Source organism: Gavia stellata, chromosome 9 (genome assembly GCF_030936135.1).
Source record: "Gavia stellata isolate bGavSte3 chromosome 9, bGavSte3.hap2, whole genome shotgun sequence".
Lineage (NCBI taxonomy): Eukaryota > Metazoa > Chordata > Aves > Gaviiformes > Gaviidae > Gavia > Gavia stellata.
This window is the reverse complement of record NC_082602.1, coordinates 36,320,033-36,335,887: the sequence shown is the minus strand read 5'-3', so window position 1 is coordinate 36,335,887 and position 15,855 is coordinate 36,320,033. Positions and strand designations below refer to the sequence as shown.

General features: G+C 43.9%; 1 protein-coding gene across 1 annotated transcript in view; it reads right to left on the bottom strand.

Moving 5' to 3' along the window:
- Positions 1 to 1,774: 1,774 nt before the first annotated feature.
- The window catches only part of LOC104256355 (deleted in malignant brain tumors 1 protein), a 32,232-nt gene continuing 18,151 nt past the window's right edge, over positions 1,775 to 15,855 (bottom strand). Inside the window, 11 exon segments of the mRNA XM_059821366.1 lie at positions 1,775 to 2,060; positions 2,680 to 3,068; positions 3,591 to 3,763; positions 4,010 to 4,221; positions 4,533 to 4,683; positions 5,921 to 5,950; positions 6,150 to 6,461; positions 6,916 to 6,957; positions 7,437 to 7,748; positions 8,537 to 9,037; positions 9,919 to 10,230. Of these exon segments, the coding sequence (XP_059677349.1) occupies positions 1,775 to 2,060; positions 2,680 to 3,068; positions 3,591 to 3,763; positions 4,010 to 4,221; positions 4,533 to 4,683; positions 5,921 to 5,950; positions 6,150 to 6,461; positions 6,916 to 6,957; positions 7,437 to 7,748; positions 8,537 to 9,037; positions 9,919 to 10,230 (2,720 nt within the window).

Sequence of the window (15,855 nt, the reverse complement as noted above, 5' to 3'; positions counted from 1 at the left end):
AGCCATCTGCTTTGGAGGGAACACCGAGAGGGAACACAGGGATGGGGGAAATGCAGATAGGCAGGTCCTCGGGAGTTCCCTGAACATCGTGGGGGGGGGACTGTGTGCTTTTGTGTGTTACGCCCGGGAGAAAGGAATGGAAGCCAAAAGAAAAGGCACTTCCGAACCAAGAGTCAGCAGTCTGGCTTCCTAGGGCCAGATACCTTCTGTAAATTTGCATGTGCAGAAAGAAAAAAGAATTAGCTCATTCCTTTTGAAACCTACATTAAGACATTTAAAAATTCCCTACGTAGTATTTCAGAAGCAGGGACCCAGTCCACCGCTTGGTGGATTTTTAATCCAACAGACCACGCTCTTCAACACAGTGAAACATTCATTTGTATTTTAATCATGACATTAATTTGAAAGACAAAATAGAATTATTGCTTTGTAAACATTCTCTCCTTTGATTTTAAATAGCATTCCTTATATAACAGATTACTTTAGCTTGGAAATCTCTGCATTTTATAAATAAGCACAGATCTATTACTGTTTCAATGAGAAATTTAGCGTTGAAAACAATACTCAGAATAATTAGAATATTGTATAGCCACCATTCCAGATGCCATGGTAAGATCAATTTTTACACTTCCTTTCCAGACATGACCTATTACTGCTCCCCAAATTAAATCTTCCTGCCTTTTAATAAACCTTGAAATATTTATTGATGCCTCATTCATATTTTCTCTCCAGCTCACAAAATTTTGAGGCATTAGACAAAAGGTCTTAGAAGGATGTGAGATGAGAATTAAAGAGGAGAAAAACGATACAATGATTGTACCAAACAACTTGTGACATGAATGTTGACATTATTTCTTAATCATTTAAGCGGTGTTAGGATTACAGTTATTCTAAAGCATTGTAACAGACTAGGATTCATTGTAGATAAAGATATCACAGCTTCTTACAAATGGCACATACGTGACTGTCCTCACTGAAGCATTTTGGCGGCCGATATTATGTGACGTTTGCCCTGTAGTTATTCAATGGACGATGCTGAGCTTTGATCTCACATTATCCCATGTGAAAGCTGTTTCTTCAGTGCAGGTCTTGCAAGGAAACCAGCAAGGACAAAAACGACAACTGCCAGGATGGCGACAGCAGCAACCACTGGCGCGAGGGGATTATCAGCAGCAGCGGGAGCCGCCTGGGGAGGAGGCACAGAAGAGTCCAGCCCTGCGAGTGAAGGCGGGGAGGGTTGACCTCAGTATATTAAAAATCAGGGCACAAAGAGCTGCTGCGTTAAAAGGGATGGTTCCCAGATCGGAGTCAGAAATCAGCTAACTTCTTACAGTTCCGTTGCTTTAAACTGTTTGAACAGGCTTTATATTAGCAGGGATGACAACTTAACTAGGCAAACTTCACAAGCAGAAGACAGCTGAGGGAATTAAATATTTCTCAAATAGGCTGGGATTTTGCTCCCGGCTGGCCATCACATTACACAAGCAGACTGGAGTTAATTCGTTCAATAGAGTTATAGCACTAAAATGGGTTACAAGCTACCTCTCCTTCGGGACAGCCAAAGCAGTTACACTTTTTATACATGCAGGTGAAAACAGGGGGTTTGCAAGGTGTTGAAAGAAGAAGAGATTTGTAGACATTAGGGTCAGCCAAACAATCCCTTCCCTTTTATGGGGAAGTTAGCAAAAGCAGATTTCAGTGACAGATGTCAAAAACGCGGAGCTATGGCTTTTCTTGAACCCCAAAGTAGTCTTAGAGTAAATACGAGAGAAATTTATTTGACTTTACCGGTATTCCTACTCTGACCACCCCCTTCTCGACGCTGAAGCGGTCCGACAACCACATTCACTCTTTCCTCGGCAGAACTTGCATCTCTCTTGGACCGATTAACACAGCCCCGGTAGCAGCGGGAGGAATAGTCCCCCAGCCTGCACACCACCAGCTGACACTGCAGGTAGACTGACGTATGGCGGCTAATGAACTCAAAGGCATTAAATTTGAACCGAGCAAAGTGGCTGTAGGGGGAGTAGTATGTGGCATAGGAAGAATCTCTAACACATCTAGAAAGAAATGAAAAAGAGAATTAGTCTTCGTGGGTACACGCATGTACATTCTGGAAAAAATATGATAGATTAAAACAAAATTATATCATAGCTAGGTACTAAGAACACAATGGGATAAAACTGCAACTTTCATAGCATAGTATAGACTTTTTAAATATAGACTTATTTAAGTCCTATGAAGCAGCTAGAGCATTAGCAACTCTTTTTTTTCCAAGAGAAGGAGACTAGAAGTGGTGAAGAGGGGAGAACAGACTCCTACTAAAATCTGCACTATATGAGGCATAAAAAAATGAGTCTAATGCTTGACCTGTTTTACTAAAATATTGACCACCTAGGATGATAGATTCCTGCTGCCAGTTTTCACTATTTCATCTCATCTACCTCACTCCCACTACTTTGAATTTTGCGTGGATGAAGTAAGTGAAATGAAATGGTAGTAAGGTCTAAATGCAATTTCTTATTTCCAGGTTCATACTGTAAAAATAAAAAGTCAAAGACCCCTTTTAACAGTCTCTTGAAAATGAGATCTAAACAAATTCATATTGGTTCTACTCTTTTAAATAAAGGCAGAAAGGGTATTACAGCTATGCTTCTCGTGACTTGAGAAAGTTCTTACCCATTCTTGATTATATCATAGACCAGAGTGTTAAAGTCATGAGGATCAGGTGATGCCACACATGTGTCCACAAACACGATCAGATTTGGGTCAGAGCTGTGAAGATAAGCTTGAAGGTACAAATTTTGGTTCAAGTCAATGTAGTATGGAGAGTCATGCACTTGTCGCAAGAATGATGAGGAATGATAAAAAGTGATGTTCATGTCATATCTTCCAAACTGATTTTCGTTCACGTCTACAGTATCCTCAGCAACATACATTATCTGCATCCATTTGTTCTGTAGCATTTTGCAGCTGATATGTAAGTGAATATTCCTTTTCCTCTTGATTATGTACCCAGAAGATGTAACTTTGATTATGTTGGAATAGTTGATTGTATCATCGTTCTCCTGTTTAACATGTAATTTGAAATGAGGAATTGCATTTTTGTCACGTTCCATGTTCTAAGCTTTGAGAGAGTAATATACAATTTGAAAATGTAGATTCATCTTAAACTCTTTAAACCAAGAAGTTTGATGTTGGTCTTTTCTGCTCACACATTGTAAATAAACTTGCTGAAATATGTAATTAAACAGAAATCAGTGGAGAAAAACTCTTTGTTAAATCCAAGGCAGAGCCAACTCATTGAACATCTGTACAAAACACCAATCGTGTAGTACACAGTCATCCCAAACCTGCATGGCACTTACAAAACTACATCTACTTTAAATCATGGAAAGTTCATGTAACTTCCTCCCATGCTTTCCTCCCTAGAAGCTCGTTTCTATTAAGCATGGGGATTCCCTAAGTCTTGGAAAGCTAAAGCACTAAAAACCTCTGGGTTTCACAGGTTCACTGTGCACCACAATGGCCCTTTCATGACTCTTTTCAAAGCGGGTCCTGCAATTCAGTGTGCAAAATGGTGAGCGTACCTCTCGTATCGTCCCACAGCCATTGTAGGGAATGTTGAATAAAACCTCATGTGACGTGATTGTTGGTTTACAGCGACTGTCGTTCAGGGTGACCATCTGCGCCGAGTAGCCTTGAGACTGGAGATAGTCTCTGCTAACCACTGCATGCATGTAGTCTGGCAAGCACAGAAGAGCTGGTAGAAGAAGATACAACGTGTTAGTGGCTTCAGGAATTTGTTAATGATTGAACCAAATGAATTAATTGAACCAAATGTTGGTTTTGTCTTAATTTAGAAGATAGGCAGTTCACACACCAACCCGGCATATTTCATATGCATCATTTCATTTCCCTAATATCTTTAAATATACACAAATAATTATTTTGCAAACAAAAGCAATAAACAGGCTTGCCCATTGAGAAACACCAACCAGGTACTTACTAGTGTTGTGATCTGCTGGAATGGAGGAGTAGTGAGCCTGAAACCCTCTGAAGGTGTATCTAGAATCGCTGTGAAAGCGAACGGTCATCATGTTTGAAGAGGATATGTACGTGGGAAGGGAACCAGAACAAATTCTCCCAAGAAGCGGGGAAGAGTGTGGAGGCCCATCATAGACTTCAACGTAGTCATACTGGCATCTGCCGCTTTGCATCCTGGCAAACAAACGTCAGCACCTTGTCAAATGCATTTCAGAAACTCTGATTTAACTGTCTAACACGTGATAAAATCTTTCAGCACTTAAAGTTACACAGCAGAGGTTTTACTTGTTTTGTATGTAGCTGTAGCAGAAAATTGCGAGCAGAAAATACTACAGTAATCCAGATTTTATTCTGGTCTTCCAACTGCTGGATGTTATTGAAAGTATCTTTAAAATTGGGAAGGTTGCCCGTTTCAAGTAAGTTTTCAAACTTCTCAAGTAAGTTTTGACTTAGTTATTTGACCAGGGAATCAACGTTTTACTTACGCAATATCTCTAAACATGAGCATAACACGGAAATTGTTCTCTACTTGTATTTCCCACACGCAGTCAGCGTTGTTTGGATAACTTCCAGGGTAGAAGGGACTCTGCAGCATCCCAGAGGAATTTGAGATTGAGCCACCACAAAAATAAGGTGCTGCAGAAAGAAATGGAAGAGAACTTACAGTAACCTCTACAAAATTGTACTTGAGCTGTACGTGTCTCATCCGCAGCTGCTGAAAAGCAGGTTTCACGCTGACTGCAGGTGGTATTCTGTATGACCCAAATCAAAACAAATATTTGTTTTTGCTTTAGGTTTACTTTCATGTTGGATTCGGGATTCCCTGTCACATCCATGGTGGCAGACCACCCTCTTCAGGCTGGGCTGGTAACACCTTGATGTTTTCTGCTCTGGTCTCTCCTTTCCGCAGTTGAGGTCTGATTCTGGGAGGTGTCATGACAGTCAAAATGGAAGTAACTTCCTGAACAGACAATATCCCCTCGGTTACTCTGCTGCTTCTCTTTATTCCCCTAAGGACTTTGGGGAATAAATAAGTTGCAAGTCTTCTAGGAAACTCTGCAATTTTATGGTCTCAGACTGAAATAAGCACTGCAGGCTGTTGGGCCAATTCTTAAATATATCTTATTTCTCCTATAAGCGTAGCTGCAAAAAGCTCTCATGTTCCTGCCAGCACGAATCCTCGTGTTAAACACACAGATAATCCTAAAAGTTTCCTTATCAGAAGGTGAGCACAAGCTCTGAACTTAATTCCTACAAGATGTGACATGTAAAGGCAACAAATCCCCATATTATATTCCTGCACAGGGACACCCCAACGTGCAGCACACTCCTCTCTGCCTCAAGATTTTGGGATTCTTGGGCTATTGCAAGCTTGGGAGCATCAGCTGTACCCAGACACTGCCCCTTCCTCTGATCAGAGTGGACGGGCTCTCAGGCACCTTCACTTTTGTACTATTTTCTACTGTGAATGGTCAAGCTCTAAACCTTAAATCCGCTTTCTAAGGCAAAAGTAACAGGCTAAAGACCGTAACAGCTCTAGTAAGCAGAAGAGCCAAAAATTACACATTGCAATACTTGAACACCACCCTGCCATTACTGACGTATGTGGTTAAAAGTTAGAGATTTAGACAACACTTCCTAAGCCTTGACCCAGCTGAGGAGCCTAGCGAGGAACTGGCTTGCCCACAGCCAACCAGCATAACTGCAAAATAAGCATCATTAAAATGCAAGGGGATATCACAGCCTGTCTAAGAATTATCATGTAAGTTTAAAGTGATATTGCCATAGAAAAAAAAAAATCAAATTAAAAAAAACACAACAGGGATACAGCCCACAAATAAAAAAGGTGAGACGAGCCACAGAAGAGCATTACCTGATGGAGGTGTCGAGGTGGCCAGAGCAGCTGTGGGTGTGGAGGAAAAAGAGCCACAAGTGAGACGTGTTGCTCAGGAGACAGGTGCTGGGGCACAGACATGACCCCACCTTGGGGCATAGGGTACCACGACGGGGATCGCAGCGAGGAGGGGATGAGGACATGGGGGGCTGGGCACAGAGGGCCATGAGCTCCACAGGAGAGCCGGTGGCCTCCGCTGCCCACGCACCTGCACAGATGACGCTGGCATCCTCCACGTGCCTGCAGTTGTGCACACCCCAGCCACTGTGCCTGCACATCTGGAGGGAGGGCTCGTCCCCGCGGCACTGCACGTCGTCCAGGAAGATGCTCCCGGAGCCGAGGCCGAAGAACGCGTTGCCCGGGGCGGCCATGGGCTGGCCACAGCCCAGCTGTTGGCACACCACCTGGGCATCACTCAGGTCCCACCGGTCGTCGCACACCGTCCCCCAGCTGCTGCCGTTGTAAACCTCCACGCGGCCCTCGCAGCTGTTCCTCCCACCGGAAAGCCGCAGGTGGGCACCTGGGACATGGCACATGGCACCAGGTTGGGGTCCCTCCAGCCCAGCACCTACGGTCCCCACCTCCCTGGCTGTTGTGGAGATTTGGCCACAGTGACCATGAGCTGGGGTGGTGCAGCCCCGAAGGGGCCAGGGGAGGACAGTGGCTGAGCAAAGACCCCGGGCAGGTGGAAGGCAGATGCACCGTGTGCAGGGACCTGCTGGGGTGTCTCTGGGAGCTGCCTGGGGGCAGAGGTGCTCAGGGCACTGGGGCATTTGCAGAAAACTCTTTGTACACCTTGAGTGCGGCCCATCCCCTGAGGGGCACCATTCATGCACCCTGGAGATGTCACGGGCAGAGGGGAGCAGCAGCCCTATGCCATGCAGGTGCAGGCCAGCAGGTCCCCCCTCCTCTCCTCTTGTGCTGGGTTGGGGCTCGCTGCAAGGCTGGGAACAAACTGGGTGGGCTTGAATTACCTGTTGTGTACGGCTGTTCAGCAGCAGGGCTTGGATGTGCAGCTGCAGAGAAGAAGAGAAAGTGAATGAAAGGGCAGTGAATGGAGCAGGCTTGTGGCAATGGATGGCCATGGAAATGGACATGGACATGGGCATGGACATGAACTTGGAAATGCAAGGATGGAGCACTAATGGGGGATGAGACCGTGGGGCTCTGTCCTGCCATTCCCCATCCAGACATCAGCCTGACATGTCCCCAGTGCTGCCCCATCCTCCCCGCACCGTGATCCCGCAATCCTGCTCTTTGCCACTGCACTGAGCACCTACACCTGAGAGCCAGGAGAGCCTGCTGTGCCCTCTGTGTGCAAAAATGGGGCTTTTGCATGACACATGCATCCAGCACCAGGCAGTAAAAGCCCCCAACCTCACCACGCCACCCCAGCTCTACCGAGGGAGGTAAGCCCTCCCACTCCCAGGGGAGGGCACGGAAACCTGTCTGGTGGGACCTGCGGGAGAGCCGGTGGCCTCTGCTGCCCACGCACCTGCACAGATGACGCTGGCATCCTCCACGTGCCTGCAGTTGTGCACACCCCAGCCATTGTGCCTGCACATCTGGAGGGAGGGCTCGTCCCCGCGGCACTGCACATCGTCCAGGAAGATGCTCCCGGAGCCGAGGCCGAAGAACGCGTTGCCCGGGGCGGCCATGGGCTGGCCACAGCCCAGCTGCCGGCACACCACCTGGGCATCACTCAGGTCCCACCAGTCATCGCACACCGTCCCCCAGCTGCTGCCATTGTAAACCTCCACGCGGCCCTCGCAGCCGTTCCTCCCACCGGAAAGCCGCAGGTGGATGCCTGGGGTGAGGCATGTGGAACTGGGTTAGGGTCCCTCCAGCCCAGCGCCCTGCAGTCCCCAGATGGGCCCCTACAGCAGCAGGGAGCCTGCATGGCTGCTGCAAGGCCAGCGATAAGTCTGGTGGGCATGAAATACCTGCTGAATACCGCCAGTCTGTGGTGGGCACTGGAGCTACGGATGCAAGTAAAAATTTGGTGTCAATGAAAAAGGCTCTGTACACATTCAGTGCATGTCATGCACCCTGAACTAGCCCATCTTTAAAGAGCCCCTGTCCTATGGCACTTCTTGTCATGCAGAGGTCTTTCATTCAACTGAAATGACCATTGTGACTTCTCTGTTTCACACAGCCATCTCCTCCCTAGGCAGGAACCACATGCCTATGGAGGTTTAATTTGCATTACAAAACATTTGATGCAGCAGCTCTCTCTTTTCCAGTCACATCCCAAATCCCAGAGCATGTCTAGGAAATAGCTGTATCCATGCAGGAACTAGAGGGGCAAAGGCAGAATGATCCCCTGTCACAATCCCCCAGCTGCAGTGACAGAAAATCCCTCCCTGAAGAGTTTCTTTCACCAGCAATGGCTACAGAGGTCCTGCCCCCAAGCCTCAGCCCTCCAGTTCACCAGCTCTTCTCCATGCTCCTCTTGCATCCTCACTGGGGACTCGGATGCCAGGAATGGCCTAACTGGAGTGGCCCAGGGATGGGAGACTCCCTGCAGTGCAATCAGGTCTGGGAAGGGAGATCAGAGGCACTAAGGAGATCAGTGAGTGACAGTGGACAGGTTACCTGATGTGCTGGTCTCTGCTGTGGTAGCCATGTGTGCTGTGGTGGTCGTCTCTGTTAGGGAGGATGTCTCCGCTGGGGAGGACGACCCTGCTGGGGAGGATGTTGGTGATGTGGTGGTCGTCTCTGCTAGTGAGGATGTCTCCGCTGGGGAGGAAGACTCTGCTGGGGATGATGTTGGTCCTGTGGTGGTTGTCTCCACTAGGGAGGACGTGTCCACTGGGGAGGACACCTCTGTTGGGGAGGATGTTGGTGCTGTGGTGGTCGTCTCTGCTAGGGAGGTCGTCTCTGCTATGGGGGTGACTGGCGATGTGGCGATTGTCTCTGCTAGGGACGTCATCTCCGCTGTAGGGGCCGTTGACGCTGTGATGGTTGTCTCTGCAAGAAAGGTCATTGGTGCTGTGGTGGTTGTCTCCTCTATGGACGTCAGCTCCGCTACGGAGGTTGTGTCCAGAGTTGAGGTTGTTGGCACAGTGGAGGTTGTCGGTGCTGCAGTGGTCTTTCCTGTGAATACGGAAGAAAAACATTTCCTCTTTGAGGAAATGTGGAAAACTGCAATATATATAAAACACCTGAACAACCTGTTGTCATCAGCCATGTCTCAGTTCATAACGATCTGTTGTTAATACAGGAGAAAATAACATACAGATGAACTACCTTTTCTTAAAAAGTAAGGGGAAAGTAAAATCAGAAATCAGCAAGGTTGCAGAGTACTCAAAATGGATGGGTATTTGTAAAAGAAAAGAATATTAATGGACCTAAACTTGAAGGAAAACTTGAAAAATACAGAAACAATGCAAAATGAGTTGTCAAGCTATGGCAGTTTGGGTTGTGACTGTGAAATTACTATTGCTCATAATGAACGCATTAAAGCTTGTGATAAGAAGATGAGTTTCACCTAGCCCCAGTCCTCCCTGATCCTCCCTGATCATCCCTGCCTATCAGACATAGCTTTGCCTCTAATTTTGACTTGTTTCCTTATTCTTTTTGTCACTGCTGTGTGATTAGATGGAATAAAAGTTCTGCATCTTGCAATGCATATCTGATCCTTGGGTTTTTTAATTGCTTTGCATGGAGTGAGCAATCACCGTTTGTACACTACCCTAGTGAGAAAAACGTGAGTCCACGCTGGCTCTGCAGGGTCAGAGGAGTGAAAAGACAGAGCTGTTGGAAGATCAGACTGCTGCCCTTCCAAAGATAGAGAACTCTTCATAATAAAGTAGAAAGAAAGATTAGACATATATCTGGTATAACTTTCCACCATACGTCTTGAATGAACGAAGTGTTATCTCAGGAGGAGTATGTCTGCGTAGCCCCATGCTGACCCATCTATATTGGGTGCAATTTATAGCAAAAGTATTTAGAAAAGAAAACTGTGACAGCACCTGAGCAGACAACACCAGCATCTTCATAGTGGGCACAGTTGTGTATCCTCCATCCCGAGTGCTCACAATGCGACAAGAAGACCTCATTCCCGCTGCACCTCACATTGTCCAGCAGGATGTCGCCTGAGCCTTGCCCAAAGTAAGCACTTCCTGGAGCTGCAATGGCCTGGCCACATCCCAGCTGCCTGCACACAACCTGGGCATCGGAAAGGTCCCAGAAATCATCACAAACTGTCCCCCGTCGTCCTTTGTAATAGAGCTCAACGCGACCTTCGCATCTGTGCCTTCCATTCACCAGCTGGAGACGGGGCGCTTTGGGAGGGAGGGAATTGAGCACAAACACACTCAGACAAATAAGGTGGAAGTGACCTTAAGAAGTCGCCTAGTCTGTCCTCTCGCCCCATCGTTCCCAGTAGGTGCTTGTCTAGCCCAATATTAAATGCTTGTGAGGACAGAAGTGATACAGACCTTTTTTCTTCCTCTCTTCTAGACCTCAAAATCAGCTGTACATATTTTATGCAAGAAAGGAAATTCTTTGATAATAGGAAAAGCATAACAGGAAAGCAAAGGAGAGAAAAAGAATTTAGTATCTGAATGAAATCTAAGTAAAACTGTATTAAGAAAACAGCACTTCATTTTTTTCACTTTGCTAATAGGAAGAAAATGACATCTTTTAAGAACATATTTCATACTTATGTATTTCTTTTATCCATTGTTGTCAAAATGTTTCATGCTAAAGAACAAGGAGATGTAGCAATTTGCATTGAATCCTACTGGAATTTAGGACGTACAGCACAGCTTTCCTGCCCTCAACCTGTGTATTACTAGAAGCACGTATGTGTAGCACTTCTACGTGGTGTACAAAGCCTCTGCTGAGCTGGGTGCAGGGGGGGAAGCAGAGCAGTGGCTCCTGCAGATCGCTGAGGCTTCAGGGAGGCAGCAAGATGCAGCCTGGACAGCCAAGACCACGGCTTTTTCCTAAACTTATGCTCATGGGGCTGCTACAGTGCTGCCATGTAAAAATTACCAGGCAGATAAATTGCAATTCACGAGATATTATACACTACTGAAGGACAAGAAGCAGCACACTACTTTTTGCTTAAAATGACGCCAGAATTAGGCCAAATGAATCCTTCAGAAAAACTGCAGAATTTTAGAGAAAACAATAGCCGTTCTTTATTTTTCTCCCTGGTTTATGCAATTTAACTAGAATTTCTCTTCTTTCTCTAAAATTTTAGCAGAAATTTAAGGACCTAGAGTCCACACATCACAACCAAATCCTGTAGATTTTAAGAGTAACTTTAGTGGAAGAATTCTGGTAAGTGCTCAACAGAATGGGCAATAGTCTCAATGGGATCATAAAAATGTCAGTACGAATCCAGTGGCTTTATTTCTTATATGCCAGTAAAATGTTATTAGAGTTTGAAATAAAGAAATACCTAATAACCTATCATGTATACATCTGATTACTGCATTCATTCAGGAAAAGCCCACCCGCTTTCCAGTTTGAGTTAACTTGTTTAGACAGTCTGCAGTGAACAGTATGAAAATCCTGATTTTAGAGATCCATTTTTGGTGAAGGAGTTTATTAAAGACTTTACCACTAAGTGTAAGTGAGCAAATAAATGTTGTAACTTAAGATCTGAAGTATTCACACTTTGAAAATCAAAACATGCACGCTGCACTTGTTATAGTTTGCATTTCTGCCAAATACGTATTTAGCTTGTTATTAAACACTGAATAAGTCATTCAAAGCAAAACAAATCTGAGAAGTTAACAGCTCCAGGATTTCTTCACTGCATCTAATTCTTTGTTGCTGGACTGGAAGAACAGTCAAGAGAGTGTCCAAACGAAATTTGTCCCTATTTGTACGCATTTAACTGGCAGTTCAAAGGGAGAAGGTACGAAAGTGCCCCTTGACTTGTATCTGATTTGTTTCTTCAAATATTTACTTGGACATTTTTGAACCACACTCATAGGATTTTTGAGAAGTGAAACAGCAAACCTGTCAAAAAGCCAGAGTGGGATTAGGATATTAAAGCTGATTGAAAACAGTTTTATTTGCTTTCATTCAGGGTCTGTCATCACTGAGAGCATAACCATCTGCTGGGCATGTAATTAGATAGGTTGCGTCCTGCCTCACACTTTAAAGGTGTCAAAAAGACAAAAGCCTGTGATTATACAAATACAGCACTTACTCTGACCCAGGAGACAGAGGCCAGGGCTGGGGAAGGAAGCCAAGAGCAGAGAGAAGAACTGGAGCAGCAAGAGTGAGACGGCTTATCACCGGGCAAGCAGAGGACAGATGAAGAAAAATGGATGAGGTGGATGATGGAAATATAAATTATCATAACAGTATTTAAATAACTAGTTAGAAAAATAATCTACAATTATTCTAGGATATACACAGAATTATTTAGCTCAAAGTCACCTAAGTCACTTAGGAGATAGAAACTAATCATGTAAGGAAAAAGTCAATAAACAAAAATTTGAACTAAAAGCGTTTCATGTCTTCCATTATTTTTAGATGTCCCTCATTTATCCACAGTGCTAGATTATGAAAACTAACTTCTTGTTATATTTCGTTAAATTGTACATAAAATCAGGAAGAATCAAATAATACAAACAATATTAAATATATAGCATAAGTATATGTGCATATACTCTGGAATAAATACACATTTTAAAAAAATAAATAAATTCTTCCATAATTCTTAGATGAAAATTTCTGGAATTGGAAAAATGAGTCATTCATAACATACTCACAGACACAAATATCACAATGATACAAGACACTAAGACAAGTACTACCCTGTGGCAGCAAAATGAACTCCACTAAATGGTTTAAATAATTCTTATCATTCACTATGATGTTTAGTTCTTAATTTTAGTAAACCAAAACTGTGCTATCTCTTTCATCCAATTTCCCCTTCAATCTTTTGCCCAAACCGATACCAGCACGAATGTGATTTCTATCCACGGAATCAATGGAGAGGACCCCAAAGAGTCTTTAGGGGGTTTTTTTATGCACCCTGGAACAAGTCTAAATGTTTTACCTGATTTGGTCTCCAGAACTGCTGTACCTAGCAAAAGTAGCCATGTCAAAATCATAGTGGTACCCATCTCATCAAGTGCTGTTGATAGAAAGGACCGTCAGAATATATAGTCTCTATTTCTGAAGGGGAGTGGCTCTATAGGTTTCTCTTTCTCCAGCAGAACAATAAAACAACCATAGTCCTATGATCTGAAACAAAAATATATTTGATTTGTTATTCAAGATGTTGTAACTTCCTGGATTTTGCAGAAAGATACTATCTCAAGAGTAACATTTTCCAGTGCCTGGAAGGAAATATTATGTTACTATAGGTTTCACAATCATCTCACTGTATAAAGAAAATGAGCTCCTGTCCAAAGATACCTTTCAATTCTGGCTGATGAATCTCAGTATTTTTCTTTTGTGGGGAGATTCCTTGGCAGGTCTGGGGAAGGTAGTGGAATCCTGAAACATAAATGAGTTTCCTCCAGCAAAGTAGTAAAAGAGCTTTATAACTTGTTTCCAACTGGCGAGGCAAGTCTCCCTGGGGGGCCATGAATTTCTTACAGCTTTGGCATACTCGAATAAAATAAGACTGGTGGCCCTGTTCAAGTGTGATGGGGGGGGGTCTGAGCATAACTCACCAGAACATTGGCTGTTGCTAAATGCAACGTGAAGATAACCGAGAGACACTTAATTGAGACAGTTGCGTCCTATCAAAATTGCTAGCTCCACCACACCATCAATTCCTCTGCCATCAGCAGCAGAGCCAACAACAAGAAGGTTAAGGTAGGAGGTGGCTGCAGCCTCTTGGTGGATGTAGGAGCCACTGAAGAGGCAATGTGGTGGAGATGCGAGGAAAGGAGAGGAGGCAATCAGTGGTCCTGGGCTGAGCTACCAGTCCAGGACCTGGTGAAAGAGAGTTGGAGTGACAGCAAAAGAAGTTGACTTGAAAGAGGAGTGAAATATTGTTTGCTAGTTTCCTTGCTTAAGAGCCACAGCTGTAAGCAGAGAGGAGCTCATACCATAGCAAGTGATAACTTTGCCTCAACACATGGGTAATTTGCTCCAGATAATTAAGGAGAGAAACAGAGCCAAGCCTTGTAAGCAAATCACTATGAGATACCTGAAGACCCTTGCAGTTGAAGTCAACACCTCCAGCCCCAATATGAACCCATTCCTTTCTGGCACTGTTAAGTTCAAGTCAAAAGTCTATTCACTGAGAGAATGTTAGATTGCAAGAAAGCGTCAAGAGAATCAGGGTCAGCTGATAAGTTTTTGTGAAAACTGTGCAGAAAAATCAGTGGATTTTATGCATAGTTAAGTAAATTACATAGGTTGCAACTTAACTTTATTCTAAAATGTCCTTTGATCCTTTGAACGATCAAATGGAAAAAAAAAGGTTCAGATTTCCATTAAGAATCTTTCTTAATATATTCCTTGTTTAATTTTGCATAGTGACAATTACAGCTGGGTCATTCTTTGAAGAATGAATCCAAAGCTTTCCCACAACATGAAATAATGCTTAATTCTCATTAACCACTTTCTTGCCAGAGTGGTTACTTTCCTTTGCTTCTGTGTTTTAACCATTTAATGAGAAAAGGCTGATGACCAGCCTAACACTGAAGAGCCAGAATATCGTTCTTCATCTGATTCCTACCTCTATAGCCATCATGGCTTGGATGGCATTATCAGGAGTTAAAATATGTGGCACAATTGTTGCCATATACAAATTTATTGCCTCCAGGGGCAGTCATCAAGGACGAAGAGTAAAGTCCAGGAGCCCAAGGCAAAAATGACTTAGCAGATCTTTCCACAAAGGCCAGCATTATTGGAGTGGAAGAAGGAAGTGCAAAACACAAGAGGCCAAAGATAATGTTGGAAGCCTTGAAAGTGAACATTGAGAAGGGTAAATATGGGGTTTTTTAATACAAACAACCGCATTCGCACATGAACGAGGAAACGTACACAAGACCTGGTATTCACTATTCATATTCTTCTGGTTTTGACATCTTGGCAAGAAGCAGAAAATTCCAGTATATTTGACTGACCAATCAAACGCTGCAATCAGTGAAGCAAGACTAAGTGATGGATAGGAATTCTTCTCCAAACTCTTGAAATAACTGAAAAGGGTGGAGAGGAAGGGGAACACAAAAGTCATTCCCAGATGGTTCAAGCGAAAAAAAACCCCAACATTTCAAACTATCCAGATAAATGAACAACGCTAATAAATTAATTCTTCCCTACGTTCTTCACTAATTCATTCTTTACTACAAACTTCAAAGATCTAGATATTTCTAGAGATCTTGATTATCAGACAACCTTCACAGTAGGAATAGATAAATGCTATGTTCAGATTGATGTGAATTATTTAATTAATGCAAATACCATACAGTACATGTTCTCATCCTTCCCATTGGCTAGGTAAGTCTCCTGCAGTAACACATTTTTGTTCTCTAGGACTTCTTCTGGCAGCTTGAAGTGTTTCTCAGCACATTACTCTGTGAAAGAAGCTTCACCGAGCTTTGAAAACACTTTCTGTTCTACTGACTATTGTTAGAAGACTTCTGCAGACGTACTGGCTTTTGTGAGGTGCAAATGAAAACCATTGAAAGGACACAGAATATTGATCAGCTTTCACCTGTGACTATAAGAAAGTGTCTACACTGGAATGAGGGTATCCATAGACTTCAGCACAAAGAAACGATAGTCTGAATCCATGTGTTATGATGCAACGAGGCAGCTTAGTCTAATTTATCGGGTTCCTTGATGGCCTCTTGGGCTCTGTTGCCTGTGTCATGTGAAACATGTCATTGCAAATCGATTTGCATTTGTTTAATGGTGAGGATGCAAGTGGATCAGAACCGTCTACCACTGAGAGTCCAATCCATTTTATTTACTGG